General features: G+C 41.1%; 1 protein-coding gene across 2 annotated transcripts in view; it reads right to left on the bottom strand.

Annotated features, from left to right (window-relative positions):
* Positions 1 to 19,160, bottom strand: part of LOC142344061 (neuronal acetylcholine receptor subunit beta-4-like) — a 94,223-nt gene that overhangs the window by 5,050 nt on the left and 70,013 nt on the right. For both annotated transcript variants that reach the window (XM_075395538.1, XM_075395537.1), the window contains 3 exons: positions 5,053 to 5,198; positions 4,398 to 4,504; positions 3,708 to 4,065 (listed from right to left, as the gene is read on the bottom strand). In XM_075395538.1, coding sequence (XP_075251653.1) covers positions 3,708 to 4,065; positions 4,398 to 4,504; positions 5,053 to 5,198 — 611 coding nt within the window. The remainder of the gene's footprint in view (positions 1 to 3,707; positions 4,066 to 4,397; positions 4,505 to 5,052; positions 5,199 to 19,160) is intronic.

Here is a 19,160-nt window from a genome sequence, read left to right on the forward strand (position 1 = left end):
TTTCGGGAAACTTCGAACACCTGGAATTGCATATGTTTGGCGATAGTTCGCAGGAAGTTTTCAGTGCCATTGCAATCCTCCGAGCTTGAGTAACTGCTTTTAGAGGGCCGTAAACGGAGCTTTCATTTGTACTGGGTAAAGCCCGTTTAGCACCCATAAAGTTAATGACAATTCCGAAGCTGGAATTAAAGGCAGCGCTGCTGGCTTTTCGATTAAAAAAGGATATCTCGGTCCCTCACTTACATCTCGGTCCCTCACAGTAAATGTCAACAGGATTTCCATGTGGACCGACAGAACTACTGTCTTGCAATGACTTAACTCTACAACCAAGCACCCAATATTTATTGCAAATCGTCTTTGTGAGATGTTAGAACACACTAGCGTTGACGAGTGGAACCACGTCGCCTCAAGTGATAACCCGACAGACGCCGGTACTCGTGGTATGTCCGCTGAGGTTTTGCAATCAAGTAGCTGAGTGAGGGGCACGGAATTCCTAGGAATTAAGCAATTCCCGTTCGAACCAAGCGTTGAAGTAGTTAATAACATCAAACTCGGTAAAGCAACCAAAGAAACTGATGAAGTTAACACATCATTGACCGCAACTCCGCAACTAAATCAAGGAACCGCCCCCGAAACTAATCCCCTTCGATTAGTTCAGATCTTATCAAAAGTTACTACGACTAACAGCATACAGCATACATACTCCTGCTGTTACCCTCACATGAATGCTACCGTAAATTCGATGGTAGTATAATAAATCTCACTGAGGTTGACGAAGCCGCGCGTCAACTTCAGTATCTTGTTCAGGGGGAATCTTTTAATTCCGAAAGAAAAGATCTCCGGGAAAACAAATCCTTTAAACGGAGTAGCTGTATTGCTCTGTTTTCCCCTTCGTCGGACCAAATGGTCTAATGCGTTCGGGTGGCCATATCAAACGGTTGTTCGAAGTTGATTTTGACGTAAAACCTCCTATATTCTTGACGCACGCCTCATTTTTGTGATTTTGTTTCTGCGGCAAACCCACTTAAAAAACCATTGTCAAGGTGTTGACTATCTGTGGGCTAAAGTACAGGAACGTTATACCATCCTTAAGTTACGATGGTCATTGCGCTCGATTAAATCCTGCTGCGCCACGTGCAGAATGTTCCGCGCTAACACTATTCAATCCATCATGGCTGACCTCCCAGTAGAAAAACTTCCATTCCACTCTCATCCCTTCACGAACAATGGGGTCGACAACTTCGGCCCGTTTTACGTTACTGTGCGTAGGACTGCCGGGAAGAGGTGGGGGTTTCCTGTTCACATGCTTAACTACTCGCACCGTTAATGTTGAAATTGTTCCGTTCATGGAAGCCAGTTCGTGCGTAATGAGAGTGGAGCGGTTTGTGTCCCGTCGGGGTACACCCTCAGGTATTTGGTCAGACAATGGTGCCAAATTCGTTGGCGCGGAAAAAAACTAAGCAAGAATATCGAAAGGTGGAAAACTATCAATATTACAGCGGAACTTGCCCATAAAGGCATTAAGTGAATGTTCAACCCGCCCAGCGCTCCACACCAGGGTGGCATCTGGGAAAGACTAGTACGTAGTTTTAAGCGAATGCTTTACACTAGCTTCGGTACCCGTCGCCTCACCGACGAACTTTGAACAATACTTTTTGTCTCGTGGAATACCCACTTAACGCACGCCCGCTAACGCCTGTGAGCGCCGAACCGTCCAACCTAGGCGCAATAACAACTAACCATTTTTTACTTGGTAACCAAGCAAACGCAATTTCGTCGGTCGTTGGCGTTGACGAGTTCGATCACTTTAAGCGTTACTCCCGCACACAGTCTTACGATAACGCTATTTGGTTTCGTTAGATCAAAGAGTACGTTCCCACACTGAACTGACGTTCTAAGTGGCAGACGCCTGCCGAGCAACACCTTAAAACCGGTGACTTGGTCTGGGTAGTTGAGGAGACTAACTCAAAGGATTCGTACCCTACTGCGCGTATAAATGAACTACATTAGGGTTCAGACAGCTTCGCACGCTCCGCCGTATTGCGCACGTCCACCGGATCGCTCGTCCGCTCGCTTGTTTTATTGGTACCTATTCTGCCTACGTCTTCCTCTTGGCTGGAGGCTGTTACAAAGGAAATAATTAAGTGAAATAATTTTATCTAATCAGATTCAAGTATTTAAATTAGCACATAAATGGTTTCAATTGACGTATAAAACTCGGAAAAAGTTTGTTTAACACAATTTTAAGTAATCCTTATTATAAAACCTATCAAATAAGACAAGATTCGGGTCTATTTTGCTCGGGTTTTTGGATTCATCGGTAAAAATGGTGACTGGCATTGAACTGATTCGTTATAAGACAAAATACCGGCCAAATGAGCACCTTAATACGTTATAAACTTATTACGTTGACTTATTGACCGTTGCTTGAAAATACGTTGCTTCATGATGATTTGTAGTCGATTTTGAGTGTTTGCTACATAAAACGAAAAAGCATTGAATTGAGTTTTCGAAAGTGTTTATGCACCTTTACGCCTAACAAGGCTTAACAAAGTAATTAAATAAATTTTAAATGTTCAGTATTTGCATTTTCTTAAAAAACAATCTGATAAGATTGACCATTCCGATGTAAATGGGTTTTAAGATCGGTGACGACCAAAAATGTCAGCTGGTGGGTAAATGCTGAAATTGAACAACTTCTATATCCTACTGCAGGAGATGATGCATCATATTTGCAACATCAAACTTGTGTACACTTGAGTGCATTATAATGGACTTTAAACATGCTAATTTAGTGTGAGTGTGCTTGAAGACCTAGTTTTCCGATTTTCATCGTTCATGTAAGTTTGCAATGCAGTTTACGGAGCACATAATGCAAATTGTACCAGTAGTTAGTAATAGTGTTAAAAAACAACAAACCCAATTTTAAAGTCTGTGCATGCAAAATGAATGAATTCAAACCTCGCAAAACAAGAAATTGTTTCAAACCATTGTTTTCTTAGGAAGGGTGTGGAGTGTCTTTTTTACTGAGCTACTTTTAGACAAGCGTAAATTTGAAAGAACAGCTCCTTCTGTGACTATCAAAAGAGCATCCGATTGAATAGAGGGCTCATAGGGCTCTGAATTTTGATGCCATTGCCACCATTTTAACAAATAATTATAAACTGCCTGTCAAAACTTTTTAGAATCTTAGTTTTTAAATCAATAAAAACACATCTCTAAGATCTGACAATTCACCAATAGGCTTTAAAGAAGTTTGATCAACTGGTGTCTTCAAGCAGTTTTAAGATATTTAGATTGTTCCTTGCTAAATTCCTTGTTCAAACTTGGCAAATAATTGTTTCGACAAAAAAATTTTAAAAAGAAACAAATTTTTGTTGCATGTTCAGGGACTATTGATTTATTTAAAGAAGTGAACTGAAACTCTGCCATAGCAGATTGAGAGACTGCTACAAGTGGTCATTTTAATTTCATAGAACACATGTTTTCATCTCTTTACTTCAAAAGGGATGTTTGTTTATGAAGATTGATCATGTGTCCGGTTTCTTTTCACTTTATCAGACCTGATGGAGCCAATGAAATTTAAAAATTACTCCTATGATCTACTCTTCTTAAAGAAGAAGTGACTTGGAATGACTTTCAAATGTTCCCTGGTTCAAATCTTTCTAAAATTGCCTGATGGTAAAAATTGATAGAAATATAGTAACCTGTGTACGGGTTTTCTTTAAACGTTTCTAGATCCTTCTCAACTCTCTCAGGGGTCAGTGCCCTTGGACCCGTCTTCAAACCTTTATACGCGGTTCCGGGTGTCCCCATACCATTGCAGTCATTCCGGTGACAAAACACCCCCGAAGTATACTTCGGTTCCATGTACAGCATCCCAGCACTATTTCTCGTGTACTTAAATGAGTTTTGACGACTCGCGGGTCTTGACGGGAAATTCCCGCCGTTGCCCGAAAGAGTGCGCCGGGCGTTGTCGCTGAACCCGAGACAGGACATGAGTACACGGCAAGCTCCCCCACAGAACATTGTGCGTATTATTCCATGAGCCATCAGTCGTTTGATCTAAATTTCGAACTGAGTCAGACTTCTAAGCAGTAACTGAAAATAATCCTTTAATTCATTATGAAAGGGGCGATAAAAAATTTGAAAAGTTGATCATTAGTTTTCTCGGTGAAAACGTCGATTCAGCTCGTCGGGTTCTTATGGTGTAAATAATTATGATTAAGTTCATAACTTTTAAATGCTACTTAATTGCCGCTAAATGATGCCAAGTTGTAATTACGATTTTTTTTATTTTCTAGAACACGTAAATTCAAATCTATGAGCCCAGCGATAAATTCTGCCAGTCGACGCCAATAGAGATATTGAGTTCCTAATATAGTATAATAACTTACACAAGAAGGTATTTTGTGATGTGGCTCCGTGTGGTACAGTCTCAACACCACAGTCGTCGACACGAGAGAGAATGCAACCATCATTATACACACCACCAGGAATTTCTCTAAAATCCCATTTCAGCAAGTTAATGTGCACGTTACTACTGCACTCTCTGTACAAGCCAGAGTTTTGGTTTGCTTTTATAGTCCAGAAGATTCCAAAATAATTGCTCGACTTGTCGCCTACGGTTTCCAGCATGCACGCTTATCAGTAACTTTAGTTGGTCTAGCTTAGTCTAGGTCAAAATACAATGTTAATGTGTGCTCCGTAACATCCGTCGTTTTGAGAAACAAATCTAAGAGGTAACTTCTGAGTTAACTCTTTGCTTCACGAGAGGGGCCAAATATCCGAACAGTTGTGTAACCCAATAAGCTGGAGTTCAAGATTTTTTGTTATGATTACACAAGTTTTGTCGCGCAGCTCTGACCTTAAATTAAATACAGTTATATTGAAAACATGGGCTCCATTGTTTTTTGACGTACGGGTGGAGGGGTGCACATTCTAGCCCCACTAAGCGGGAGGATGGGGGATTAATTGGTACAGAGCTCGAAACTTGATAAAACTATACAGTATACAGTTTCGAGCACAAGAAATAGAGTAGTGGCTACTAACGTATAATGGGCAGTTCTTCTCCAGTGTGTGGGAGCATGCTTGAGATAGCCAGTAAGTTGACACAGAGTGCAAGGAAGAGAGTGATTCCATAGCCCATCTTCTCCCCCGTCTCACACGGCATGAAGAAATTGATCAGTGTCAGACAGCTAAAATGGAATTAATAATGTTCTCGTTAAAAGCAGCGAAATGAATTTGAATGAATCCCTTATCTGTGAAATAATTGACCCTTTTCATCGAAATTCTTTCTAATTTGGTTTCAGTAGCTGAATGAAGGTAATTTTTTGCCACTGTTGAAAAAGCCATAGGAGTAGTTGAGAAAAAACAAAACGACTGTTGCGAAAGTTTCCCAACTCTTCCTGCTTTTTTTTACATTTATTGAACTGTTAACTGAAAATCCAATGGAGGGAGATTCAATCCATTTAATTAAGAGGATGACATACTGAAAAAAAGTTTCTGGAACAAAAACGAGTGGTCAATGTAATTCTTCAGCAGAGAATCACAAAGACTGCAAATGATATTTTTTAATTTTTTGGATAATTGGTAAACATAAAAATGCAGTTTCATTGTTTTCAGCCTCAAGGGATTTTATGAAAAAATCAGTAGCTTGAGAATAAACAGCCATATAAAGCAAGACGGCCAGAGGTTTGGTAATCAGGCTATGTGGTTTTGAAGCGGAAGGAAAATGGCTGCTGTGAAGGTTTTAAATTCCAACAATCGACGGTAAACAATATTTCTTATCTCAAGGTTTACTCCAAAAGCTAATATCTTTAGGCACAAAAATCAGCACACCACAGTATTGGTACAGGAGATGTAAACAAACAGACTCTTTTGAAAATGGATCTGCTCTAGTTGATCACTAAATCAAGTCTAATCGAACCCCTCTGCCAAACTTTTTGGAATGCGAAAGAGTCAAAGAAAAATAATACAAAGTTGTAAAATGCCACTCCTTTTATACCAAAAAAATTCTCTGATTCTGATTTATCTGCACATCTCTGAAAACTGTGTGCAAGTTCTATAAAAAGGAGGTTTACATTATCTGAGCTCATGAAACAGAACTTCAGTTGTTGCTATCAAGCTGCACATTTTCTGTTCAAGTTTCTTTTCTCAAGTATACAGTTTTGAATAGCTTTTACTATTTGAAAATTTGTTGAATGAATTTATTAATTTTGGATCTTTGGCGGTTTATAGAATTTGGGAAATCCTACTTTCATCACAAAAGTGTTGCAATTAAAGATGATAGAACTTGAATTTCGAAAATCTGTTCCCCAAAAATTGTTGGCAAGACTATTTGCTTGCATTTCATTAAAGTTGATTAAAGTTGTTTAAATTACGGTTTGATTAAAGTTGTTGTTCAATCGTTCTAATGCGTGGTGATTCGATTAGTTGCTAAGGAAGAGTTAGACGCCAAGGTTGTTTGCTGTAGCAGCGGAGTTATAGAAGACTCAAAACAACTCTCACATCGTAGATGAGCTCAATGTGAGTAACAAAATCAGAGAGAGAGAGAGAGAGAGAGAGAGAGAGAGAGAGAGAGAGAGAGAGAGAGAGAGAGAGAGAGAGAGAGTATTTGTTGTTGTCGAGTAAAATCGGTCTTTCTTAAGAGAAGAAAGACTTTCAAAAAGAATATCGAGAGCCAAGAACAAGAGATTCGTGAGGCTGATATTAGAAAAGACAGCTTTGCTTGTTCAGTTTGACTCAGAGAGATTGGGATCTTTTGATAAATTCCAATTTATTACCTTGAATTATTTTTGTTGATTAAAACCCAATTGATTCATACCTGAATTTGTTTATCTATTGTGTCGAATTATATCAGTTTACTTTTGAGCAACTGAGTTGATTCCAAGCCGGAGGTGGTGCAAACTGGGGACATTATGAGTAAACTTTGAAAAAGTTTTCTACCAAAAATAAACCTTTCGTGATAGAATTTCGGGTGATAGTGTCTCCCCGTCTCCTAACCTAGCATACAGTGCACATAAAAATGTTATTGAAAAAATATTTGGCTCAAGTTCTCTACAGTTAAGCTATTGTGAGAATTCTTTGAAGAATTAGAGCTGTTATTCTTGTACAACAACAATTATGATCGATTTTGCACACACGATTACTTATGTTTTGAATAAAAAAACAATCAGATGGACAGATTATTAAACAAGTCAAAGGCACAAATTGCATTTTTCAACAGGATAATCCTACTATGAATAAATCAAAGATTGGTAGCAATTTCTTCAAAAAATAGGAACAGGTGGTACTGGAAGGGTCAGCAAATGGTCTTGAGCCAAATCAAAATGAAAACCTATAGAAACTTTGAAGCAACAATAAAATAAACAGATAGTTGTCGGGGACGTATTTGGAAAAAAAGTATGGTAAAGTTTACTCAGATGCTGTTGGAACTTTTTTTTGGGAACTATAGAAACTGCCTACCAGATATTTAAAAGCATATAAACTAGGCGTATAGAGTTGTTACTAGAGAACTGATTTCATCTCAAAATGTTTTACTATTTGATGTTAGTGGCGCTTTATTCTTCAGGTGCACGTAGCTTTTTGGTTGCCTCGTGTATCGCTGGATGAACCCAACGTAATATTTTTTTTAATCAAGCGGATTTGAGCAGGAGATTCTTGACTTTGAAAATAATTTATGTATGTTTTTCAGTTAACCATTTTTATGCGAAGCCGAAAAATTTATTTCATTTAGCTAGAACTTCCCTCCTGTTAAAATTGGTCACTTATCAACAGATACGGCAGTTTGTTTGACTAAGACTAAGGCGAATACTTTGCCCTAACGTTTTATACTTTTATTTGAACGCAAAATGTTAGTTTCCGTTCTTTCCGTAGAATACTTACGATGGTTAATTTCTGGAGGCTTGCTTCTATTCCGGCTAAGCCGAGTTTAGTTTGAAATTTTGGAGATCTTAGGTTGAACATGAAGGTACATTTTTTGCACTCAATACGGCGTAATCTTCATTTGAAAAAAAAAAACGCTGCAAAATTTGTGATGAGATTTCTTTTCATGCTAAAAAAAACTGATTGACAATGTAAAACTTTATATCAGAACTCAATTTATAGGATAAGCTTGATACATTAGTGCAGTAGTTAGATACATTTCCTTTTAATATTTGATAACTGCATGAAAAGTGATGGAACAAGAGCTGGATACCGGGCTAAATAAATTCACTGGCAATCTGATTTTTGTTAAAAGCACCGGGATGCCACAGGAATAATAGGACTCAGCAGTCGGTGGTCAGACATATTAGCCGCATGTTAATCAATGCCTTACGAAAACTGACAATCAGTTTGTTTATGGTCACGCAGACAAAGGTTATTACTAGAAGAACCCCAGGACAAAAGTCTGCCAGACTCTTTAAATTATGTCTGAGGAAACCCAATCCCACCTTTTCCCATACTTCGGGCTATAAACGTCTATAATCAAATTTCCCACCACTTCAACCGCAATCTTTCTATTTGAGAAATTCGCTAATTAACGCATGTTTTTTGGAACACGTAAATTACATTTATAACCGACTGGTTGAAGTCGACAAAACAAAAACAATATTTACTTTCCAATTTTCCTTTCGCAATATTTTAAATCAAGATTATATACTCCATGTTCTGTAAAAAAATAAAATAACTTCTGAAGCAGCTAAAGTTTCAAATAATTAGTACAAATTTTTTCGAGTAATAATCAGTCAATTTTTAGTCCGCCGATTGTTTGCTAATAAAGAACGTTAAATTCTTGCAAAATCTGAGACGCACTGTTGCAAAGGAAACCTTCAGATTGAAAATGATAAATTAACCCTTTATTTTTTCTTTTCACCAATTTAGTCATTGTCACTTTTTGTTACCGAGTAATTTGAATTGAATAAATTATATCATTATATAGAGAATTTTTGTGCGTATTATATCAAAACTTTCGCTAAGATTTTCCGTTCTAAATGCAACATACGTATTATTTCTGAGAAATACCAAAGCCGATTTCCCACTAAGAATAACTTCCAAAACAGCTCGAAACTGTTCGCTTAGCCTAACAAATTCGGTTTTTTGAACGGATTAGTTTAAATTGGTGACCTAGATTAAGTCTTGCTAAAAAGATCAAGCTAGATTTGCCTCCAAGTAAACGATGCTTATTGCCTTGACGTTTCGATATACAGTTGGCTATAGACTGACTATATAAACATCTCGAGAATTGAATTTACACATCAAAAGACTGCATTTTTGTCAGCTTTATTTCTGGTGCCTTTCCCGGCTTGAGAAATTGCATTTAGCTGAATTGTTGTGATAAACATATTAAAGAGGTCTGATGATTTCATTAAGATTCTTGGTCTCAGCTGCTTGAAGCCAGGTAGTAGTAAACGTGGGATGGAAACGTGACTTGAAACGGCGCTGTTATCGGAATTAGTTCAAACTGAATACTCTAAGCGAACACGTATCACAATGGGGAAAAATTGTACAAAGCAAGTATCTATTCTAGTCAAGAAAGAGGTGTGATATACTTGAATTGCCCGACTGCCTTCTTGCGAATATTTGCCAATGTCTATTCAGAAGCAAACCAGTGTTAGAGAACATGCGCAATCTCACTCCAGTTAGTTCGACTTGTTCCAGGCGAGCGTTTGACTTGGAAAATTTCCCTTTTACATCATACGGACGAATTCAAATATACTGAAAATTGAACAGCTCTACAATAAAAAATTTCGCTTTAACGTTATTTAAGATAATTATTTACGTTGAATCTTTCAAGTGTTATCTAGCTTAGAATCTACAGCCGTGCGACTTTATTTTGAAGCTTCAGGGGAACAAGGGGCAAAAAGTCTACCCAAGTTCTGTGACGCAATACGGCCCGAAGTTTTACAGCGGACACCACAAAAAAAACTGTAAGACTCATCCGAGATGAACATTCTGATTGTTGTCGTAAATTGATTAATAACCGGCAAATCTAGCCTCCCACAACCCATTTCCTATCCCATATAACGAATTTTTTCGAGTTCACTGGTCACCGATAACCCACCCCATACACATTTTTTTTGTCGAAAAACATCGAATTTGAAAACTGTTGGTCAAAATTTTGGAATTGACCAAATCGGGCTAAATACTAGTAAATGGAACGGTTAAAGTCTTATACGAAATAAACTCGGCGAAGCAAAAAAAAAGTTTGAAAAAATTGACCAAACTTAATAAAATTTTGCAAACGAAATTATATAAAGCGTTGATAGATGGCAGATAGAACACTTGTATAAAAAAAAGTAGAATTAAGAGTTTGGTCAAGATTTTCAATTTTTGAAAAAAAGAATCAGATAACTGATTTTCTTTGCAAATTAGCGCTTATTCTTGGCAACTCATGAAAATCGTGCATTTAACATCAAGGTTCGGAGTTTGAGCAAAGCTCAAATCAGTTATGTTGTAAAAACATAATATGGTTTTCATATTAGCTGCAAGTTCACTTCATCACGCCATAAAAACTGCGCCCCAAATAACACAGAATCGTTACAAACGTAACGTTTACGCATTACCGGGTTTAAGTTTCAACCCCAACGCTTTGAAAGTCCGAAAAACAGCGCAGTTCCAGTTGAGTCATTTCTTTCATGATAAGAAGCGCCTAGTTATATGGCATGATGTAGTGAACAATTCGCTTTCACGTCATCGCAGTAACAACAACAAGCCTTTAACACCTTCGCAGCTTATTTCAGTGCTTGAAAACTATCAGGTGCGCATAGAAGCTATAGTGTATTGCCCCAGAGAGGGAACTCCTGATATCTACGATCAGCTCAAGCGTAGTACTCTAGTTACCATCCATTTAGTGAGACATTGTGTCTAAACGTAAACAGAAAGATCTTAGTTTACTTAAAGAGTACAGAGCATTACACCAAAGGCCTGCGCTTGAGCTGAAAACACTCACTATAGTCTTAGCTCTTAAGAACAACCTCCGGTCCTTGATAACACGCTCCCGACCGAAGAAACTTTCAAAGCGCCGTCGTAAAACGCTTCGCACCCGTCATGCGTTCGAGGAGGCGGAACTCACACAAGCCTTTGGTAACCTGAATGTCACTTAGTCTTGCGCTGTTGTGGGAGTCTACCCGCTGACTGGCGGTGTGACTTAGTTAACTCACGAGTTACGGGTTAGTTTGTGGTTGGTTCTCTCCGATAGCGCTTTACTAAACGTTTCGCTCTCCCCATTCTTCGAGTTTTTCACTACCATCCGTTTTCCGCAGGTTATCTGGTTTCATTTTCCGTTTCCGTCCTTTTTGTTTCCGTGTCACCTTGTTTCTTTCTATCCCCCGTTTATCTGTTGTATGTAGTATGTTGAATTTTGCTGTAGTATAATTTCTTTCTGCTAGTACGCTGGTTTGTTGTTTAGTCTCGTTCCTTGCCATTTCCGCCCCGCCCGTGCCATTTTCCCGCTTCTTCGCGCGCTTTTCGCCCGACTCTCCCGTTTGTCCGTCCGGTTCCCCGTTGCGTCGTGCGTTAATCATTAGGCGTCTCTTCCCGTACGTCCCGTCTCCCGTTCTGCCCTTTTTCGCGCTTCCTGCGCACCGTTCTTTCTTTCTTTCGCCGGGTACTATTGTACTCGACAAACATCTTTGCTCTTTGGCGGTTTGCTAGGCAAACCGTCACACTAGGGTTCGGTATAACCCATTTGTGTTGTGCTGTTGCATGTCTGTGTACTTTATAGTAGTACTAAATAAAACTTGTGGTTCCTGTTTTGATAAGATCATGACAACCTTGCAGGACAAATTCAACAAACATTATAGTGCCAGGGCAAAATTAGAGGCTGAACTTTATAACATCTATGGTGAAATTAACAATGCTGTTGATAAGCAAGACAGGAAAGTTATGATCGAACGTCTGATTGTGAAGTGCAAAGATGCTTTTACTAGAGTAGTTGATAAGAATGAAGAGCGCTTTGATCTGGCACAAAAGACTGAAGATCCAGACGCTGCCTGTAAAAACCTTGAGAAATGGTTAGAGACTGTAACAAAGAAAACTGACGAGTTTATTGCTGCTGCTCGAGGGACATCAATACGGTCCATGACAAAGAGACAGCAGAGCTGTATACCCCTCACCATTCAAGATCTGGTTCACATATGACTTCCTCAAAAAGATCAAGTCAGCGTCAACAAGACATAGAACTATCAAGACTCAAAAGGGAGGAACTTGAGAAACAACATGAGGCAAAGCTTCGCATTGCTAGACAGCGTCTTGAAATGGAAAAACAAACGAAATTGCGGGAATTGCAAATTGAGCAGCTTTAGGAGGATCATCGCAAGGCAGTAGCTGCTGCAGCCCTTGAGGAAATTAAGTTGACGACAATATCATCAGCAGACGGGTCTGGTACAGGCAAAATGAGTGGGCTCTTTACGGAAAGAAGTTCAGTCAAGAGCAAGAAACTTGTTCAAGATTGGGTTAATTCGTCACCGGCCGGGAACATGGCAGATGTTGCAAACGAACCGAGTTTGCACTTTTCTGGTTCCATCGCCCAATCCAACCAAGCAATTCTCCAACGACCTTCCTCAACTCAACTTCCAAACTCACACTCCAATTTCAATACACATCATTATTTGAGGCCAACATTAACCTCCCTGTCCATGAGCCGCAACAACCAAGTAGTAGAAACAATGTAACCAATGAAGCACATAATGCAAGCAACATCATGCAAGAGCAGCAACAGCCTCAATATACGCCTCCATCACCCCCAGTAAACTTTGGTATGCCAACTCAACTAAACGCCCCAAACACAGCCCGACAACTGTCTCAAGCAACAATGCACTTCGATGGTTTACAATTAGATCATCAATTCCCGCGCAGGTCGAGCATGCGGGGACAGTTGAATTTAGTCAGCCCTCCGCGTTCACCGCCTTTAAATACACTCGTTAATGCTCCGCTAGCACTTAATCCGCAACAAGCACACATAAATGTACCAGCCCCCCCATCCCCCGTTCTAAACCCCGCACCATCGCATTTCCCGTTAATCCCACCAGCATTCCGCTTTCCTCCTTCGCCGCCACAAGCACTCCCACTACACGCCACTAACCCCGTGGCGAATAATGTCAATCTGTTACCCCATTCTCCACCTGCACCATTCATTTCCTCCGCAAACGTTTTGTACCTCAATTAATTCATCCACCACCCCCACAAAAGAGTTTTCAGACCCAAAATTTTGTCCCCATAACCCACGCACCTCCTGCTCCTCCGGATCCAAATGTCTGGCGTTTTCCGGCAGCAGTCCCATCTAATGCAGTACCGCTTGTATGTACATCTGCAAACTTATACACTGCACAACCGGCCCCGTAAATCAACCCTCATATCACTACATCGCTCCGCTCCTCTCATGTACAAGCAGCAACAGGCGCTCAAAATTACGTAACATCAGACTTCATGCAAGCGAATCCACTTATTTCTTCCACAGGTACCGCCCCACCTTTGTCACTCCGATCATTCCGCCAACGTATGGAGCTACCGTTCCGAACCTGTTGTGTTGGGGTGGCCCGCCGCATCCCACACCTTCGGCTCCTTCTTTGGATTCTGCGGATTTGATAAAGCAGTTGGCGGAGGCAATTACTTGTGAGAAGAACGATCCACTGCCCGATTGGAAATTGTCACAGTACAATGGTGATCCACTGCAGTGGCACAAATAGTTCGGACAACTTAAAAGCGCCATAGACGCACAGTCCTTGACTGATGATGTCAAGTTAACATACTTAAAAATGCTTGTAACTGGAAAAGCTAAAACTGCCATCGCTGAGTTCGCATACTGTGGTGTAATGTATAAGGATGCACTTAAGACACTTGAACGTAAATTTGGCCAACCACAGGCAGTAGTCAGTGCACACTTAGACAAACTCAGCTCTTTTCCTTCACTTAAGATGCACAATAGTGATAACATCATAAACTATTCTGCAACAATTTCAAGTCTTGTTGGGGTCTTTAAATCACTTTCATATGACTCAGACTTTAAGAGCGCCTCACTTCTCAACACGGCTGTGCAAGAGTTGCCTCCCAATCTAAAGGAGTCTTGGTCAATCTTCACAGTGAAGAAACATTGGGTTAAGCCCACACTCCTTGACTTCAACGATTGGTTGAAGGAGAAGGTGGAGGCACATGATTTAATGAAACAAACTTCATCGAAAGCAAGAACTGAGGATAACAAAATTCAGTTGTAAAGACCAAAGTAGCCTCAAGAACTTTTGCTGCTAATACGCAATCTAAGGGCACTCAGAGACCAGCCTCAACATCGGCAACTCCTCCAACCCCTCGCTGCATTGTGTGTAAAGGTAACCACCGTATCTGGGAGTGTATGGTATTTAAAGAAAAACTCCCACTCAGCGAGCAAAGGTAGTGGCGGAAGCAAGACTGTGTTTCTCATGTTTGAGAGAAAAGCATATGTTTAGGCAATGCCCAAATCCCAGGAAATGCAGGAAAGACGGATGTAACAGCTCCCATAATACACTTCTCCATGGAGCTGAGAGGATTTATCCATCAAAATCCCCCTCAAACAACAACAACAGTAATTCATTCTAATGCTGGCGCAAATCAAAGTAAACTTCCTTGTGTCGAATCATCGAGTAAGACCACCACTTTGTCATCTGTGAGTAATGGGAAAGGCCTCCTTCAGGTGACTGAATTACAGTTGAAGACCTCTTCTGGTAAAGATACCACGGCTTTAGTTTTGTGCGACACCGCTTGCAGTAACTCTTGGGTGTCCAATGATCTTGCTAATGGGCTTGGTTTGCACGGCACAGCATTGAAACTAACAGTCAAGAGTATAAATACCGAGGAGGTTGTAGACACTAAGTTAGTTTAACTAATTGTAACACCACGCGACAACCAAGCATTTGAACCATTTAAAGTCAGCCCTTACAAAAAAGAAGATTTAAATGTAGGCGCCGATGTCATTAACATTAAAGCACTTCAGGAAACATACCCGCACCTAGCAGTTCTAGACCCAGTTACGTATTGCTATGGAAACATCGAGATGATACTTGGACAGGATGTGTATCATGCCATTCGCCCGTTAGAGTACTTCGCTGCCGGCGAGAAGTCTTCGCCCTTCGCTGTTTGCTTGCCCATAGGTTGGGTTCTAGGCGGCCCTCTACCGACATCTTCAGGTTTAGTCTCGACTTGTTTCAAAGCTAATATGGAGCAGGATTTTGAACTCGCTAGTCAGGTAAAATCTTGGTACGACACGGAGTCGTACGGCGCACTTAAGCAAGTAGACCCACGATCCTCCTGGGATGCACGTGCGCATGAAATTCTTGAAAACACCAATGTGCATAATGGAAAAAGGTACAATGTCGGAATGCTATGGGCTGAAGATAACATCGAACTGCCCAAAAATTATTTCTCAGCTCTTGTTCAATTAAAGTCTTTCGAAAAGCGGCTTGCGAAAGACCAGACTTTAAGAGAAAAGTACTCGAATACCATCAAAGAGGACTTAGACAAAGGCTACGTAGTAAAGGTCAAAGATGCTCATAAGATGAAAAGTCGCTCGAAACGAGAGTGGGATCTACCACACCATCCGGTTGTTAACCCGAACAAGCCGGGCAAGGTCCGTAGGGTACTAAACGGAGCAGCTAAATTCCATGGCGCATCTCTTAATAAGTCATTACTCACCCGACCTGACTTACTGCAAAACCTAATCTATGTACTCCTACGGTTCAGACAACATCCATTTGCCGTATCCACCGACATCGAGGGAATGTTCCTTCAGGTTGGAGTGTTACCATGTGATCAACCATCATTGCGCTTTTTGTGGCGGGAGGACCCCACATCAAATGTTGTGGTAAACCAGTATACGCGCCACATCTTTGGGGCAAAAGATTCGCCCACATGCGCCAACTACGCACTTTAGCGCACGGCACGCGATAATGCTAAGGAGTACCCAGAAGCTGCAAAAGCCGTCCTTGAGAACTTCTACTTCGACTCAGTGGAATCCCCCGAGAGGGCCCTCATTAGGTCGAAGGAATTGGTACATCTTCTCCATCTAGGTGGGTTCAAGCTTACTAAGTTTTTAAGCAATGTACCAGATCTGGCTGACCGAATTGACGGGTCTGCTCAATCCACTGAACCGAAGGTCATCGTTTCATCAAAGGAGGAATCAATGCACGTGCTTAAGTGGGATCACAACAACGATACTCTGGTTGTAAGCAGGTGTACTAACAGCACCATCACGAAAAGTTAAACACAGCGCTTGGTCCTAAGTCTTGTGTCAAAGTTCTACGACCCAATTGGTCTCGGTTAATCTTGAAAGACAATTGGCATGTCAATGGACAAATTTGGGATGACGAGTTACCTAAAGACGCAGTTGACAGATTCCTTGCCTGGTGTATTGAACTGCCGCGGTTAGTTGAGATCACTATACCGAGAAGTTACTTTTCAGGACTATTCCAACATCTTGAACTCCACATGTTTGGTGATAGCTCGCAAGACGTATTCAGTGCAGTAGGTTTTCTTAGGGCTCAAGTAACCTGCAACTCCGGGGAGATTATAACAGAGCTGGCGTTTGTCTTGGGCAAGGCCCGTGTTGCACCTATGAAGGTAATGACAGTTCCTAAAATGGAATTACAAGCCGCTCTCCTCGCTGCCCGTTTAAAAAGGGAAATCTGTCGAGCATTAACGGTTACTGTGGACAAAGTCTTTTTGTGGACAGATAGTACAATCGTCTTGCAGTGGGTAAACTCAACAAACAAACACCCCATCTTCATTGCAAATCGTGTTAGTGAAATCCTGGAGAACACCAGCGTTGACCAATGGAACCACGTCGCCACTTGTGATAATCCGGCCGATGCTGGCACGCGTGGCATGTCCGCTGAAGTTTTGCAATCAAGTAGCTGGGTGAGGGGCCCTGACTTCTTGAGAACTAAGCAATTCCCTTTTGTACCAAATACTGACGTCGTTGATAACATCAAGCTCGGCGCTGTAACCAAGGAACAAGATGATGACTCCATCTCATCTTTAGCCGCATCCGTAACCAAGCCCCCTAAGGAACAAAGTATTAATCTAATCCCGTTTGATAAGTTCAGTTCTTATCAAAAATTACTTCGTGTCACCGAATATGTGCTCCGTCTTTTACCATCTCATGAAAGTTACCGTACCGTAGACGGCAGCATAGCCGACCCTGTTGAGCTTGACGAAGCCGAGCGTCATCTCCAGTTCTTGGTTCAAGGAGAGTCCTTTAATATTGAAAGAAAGGATCTTCTTGACAACAAATCCGTTAAGAAGAGCAGCCGCATTGCTCAGTTTACTCCGTTTATTGGACCTGATGGTCTCATCCGTTCCTCTGGTCGACTCCGACGGCTAGTGGAAATTGACTTTGACACTAAGCATCCTATCGTGCTGGATGCGCGTCATACTTTTGTTAAACTGTTTCTGCGGCATACTCATTTAAGAACCATCATCAGGGCATCGATTACTTAAGGTCAAAGGTACAAGAACGTTACGCCATCCTAAAACTACGTTCCACACTGCGTTCCATCAAATCAAACTGCGTCTTGTGTAGAAAGTTCCGTGCAGCAACCATTCAACCTATCATGGCAGACCTCCCAAAGGAGAGACTCGCATACCAGTCTCCTCCCTTTACCAACACCTGGGTTGATTACTTCGGCCCATTCTACGTCACAGTTCGTTGGACTACCGAGAACAGGTGGGGATTTCTCTTCACTTGTCTCACTACTCGTGCTGTCCATGTTGAAGTTGTCCCGTCCATGGACACTAGTTCCTGTGTAATGGGAGTTGAGCGGTTCGTCTCCCGTCGGGGTACTCCTGCTATGATTTGGTCGGATAACGGTACGAACTTCATTGGAGCGGAGAAAGAGCTCCGTGAATGTGTGGAAAAATGGAATACGATTAACGTCGCTGCCGAACTTGCCAATAAGGGCATTAAGTGGAGGTTCAATCCACCCAGTGCGCCACACCAAGGTGGCATCTTGGAGAGGTTAGTTCGCAGTTTTAAAAGAGTAATGTACACTATCCTCGGTACGCGTCGCCTCACAGATGAGGTTTTGAACACTACTTTTTGTCTCGCCGAATTCGCACTGAACTCACGTCCCTTAACGCCCGTAAGCGCCGACCGTCCGACCTAGGCGCAATAACAGCTAACCATTTTCTACTCGGTAACCAAGCAACCAGAATTCCGACTATCGTTGGCGTCGACAAGTTCGATCATTGTAAGCAATACGCCCGTGCACAGTCATACGCCAATGCAATTTGGGCGCGTTGGCTCAAGGAGTATGTACCTGCGCTGAACCGTAGTTCTAAGTGGCAGACGCCTGCCGAGCAGCACCTCAAGGTCGATGATTTAGTTTGGATTGAAGAAAGCAACCCTAGGGGTTACTATCCAACTGCTCGGATTGAAAAACTTTGGTACGGCTCCGACAGCGTCGCCCGCTCCGCCGTCTTACGCACGTCATCCGGATCGCTCATCCGCCCACTCGTTAAGCTTGTACCAATCCTCCCAACATTTTCTTCCGGGCCGGAGGATGTTACCGAGTAAATTGAATTGAATAAATTATATCATTAGATAGAGAATTTTTGTGCGTATTATATCAAAAACTTTCGCTTAAATTTTCCGTTCTAAATGCAACATACGTATTATTTCTGAGAAATACCAAAGCCGATTTCCCACTAAGAATAACTTCCAAAATGGCTCAAAACTGTTTGCTTAGCCTAACAAATTCGGTTTTTTGAACGGATTAGTTTAAATTGGTGACCTAGACTAAGACCTGCTAAAAAAGATCAAGCTAGATTTGCCTCCAAGTAAACGATGCTTATTGCCTTGACGTTTCGATATACAGTTGGCTATAGACTGACTATATAAACATCTCGAGAATTGAATTTACACATCGAAAGACTGCATTTTTGTCAGCTTTTCTTTTTCATAAATCAAAAGCTGCTATATGGTCTTCTCTTTCATTTTTTGAAGATTTACGTTAAATTAATTTCATCCAAAATTTATGTTATTTTGAAAATCTCACATAACTGAAAACCCATCGCTTTTTTGTTACAGTCCCCGTGAAATGGGCACAGGAAGTGTATACCAGGTCCACTTTTTCTGTGAAGTCATTTTTTGCCAATTGAGATAATCTGGAGATATACAAACATAAAATTTCTGGACAAAAACAAAGTGGAAG

The sequence above is a fragment of the Convolutriloba macropyga genome, chromosome 8 (assembly GCF_964194025.1).
Source record: "Convolutriloba macropyga chromosome 8, txConMacr16.3, whole genome shotgun sequence".
NCBI lineage: Eukaryota > Metazoa > Xenacoelomorpha > Acoela > Convolutidae > Convolutriloba > Convolutriloba macropyga.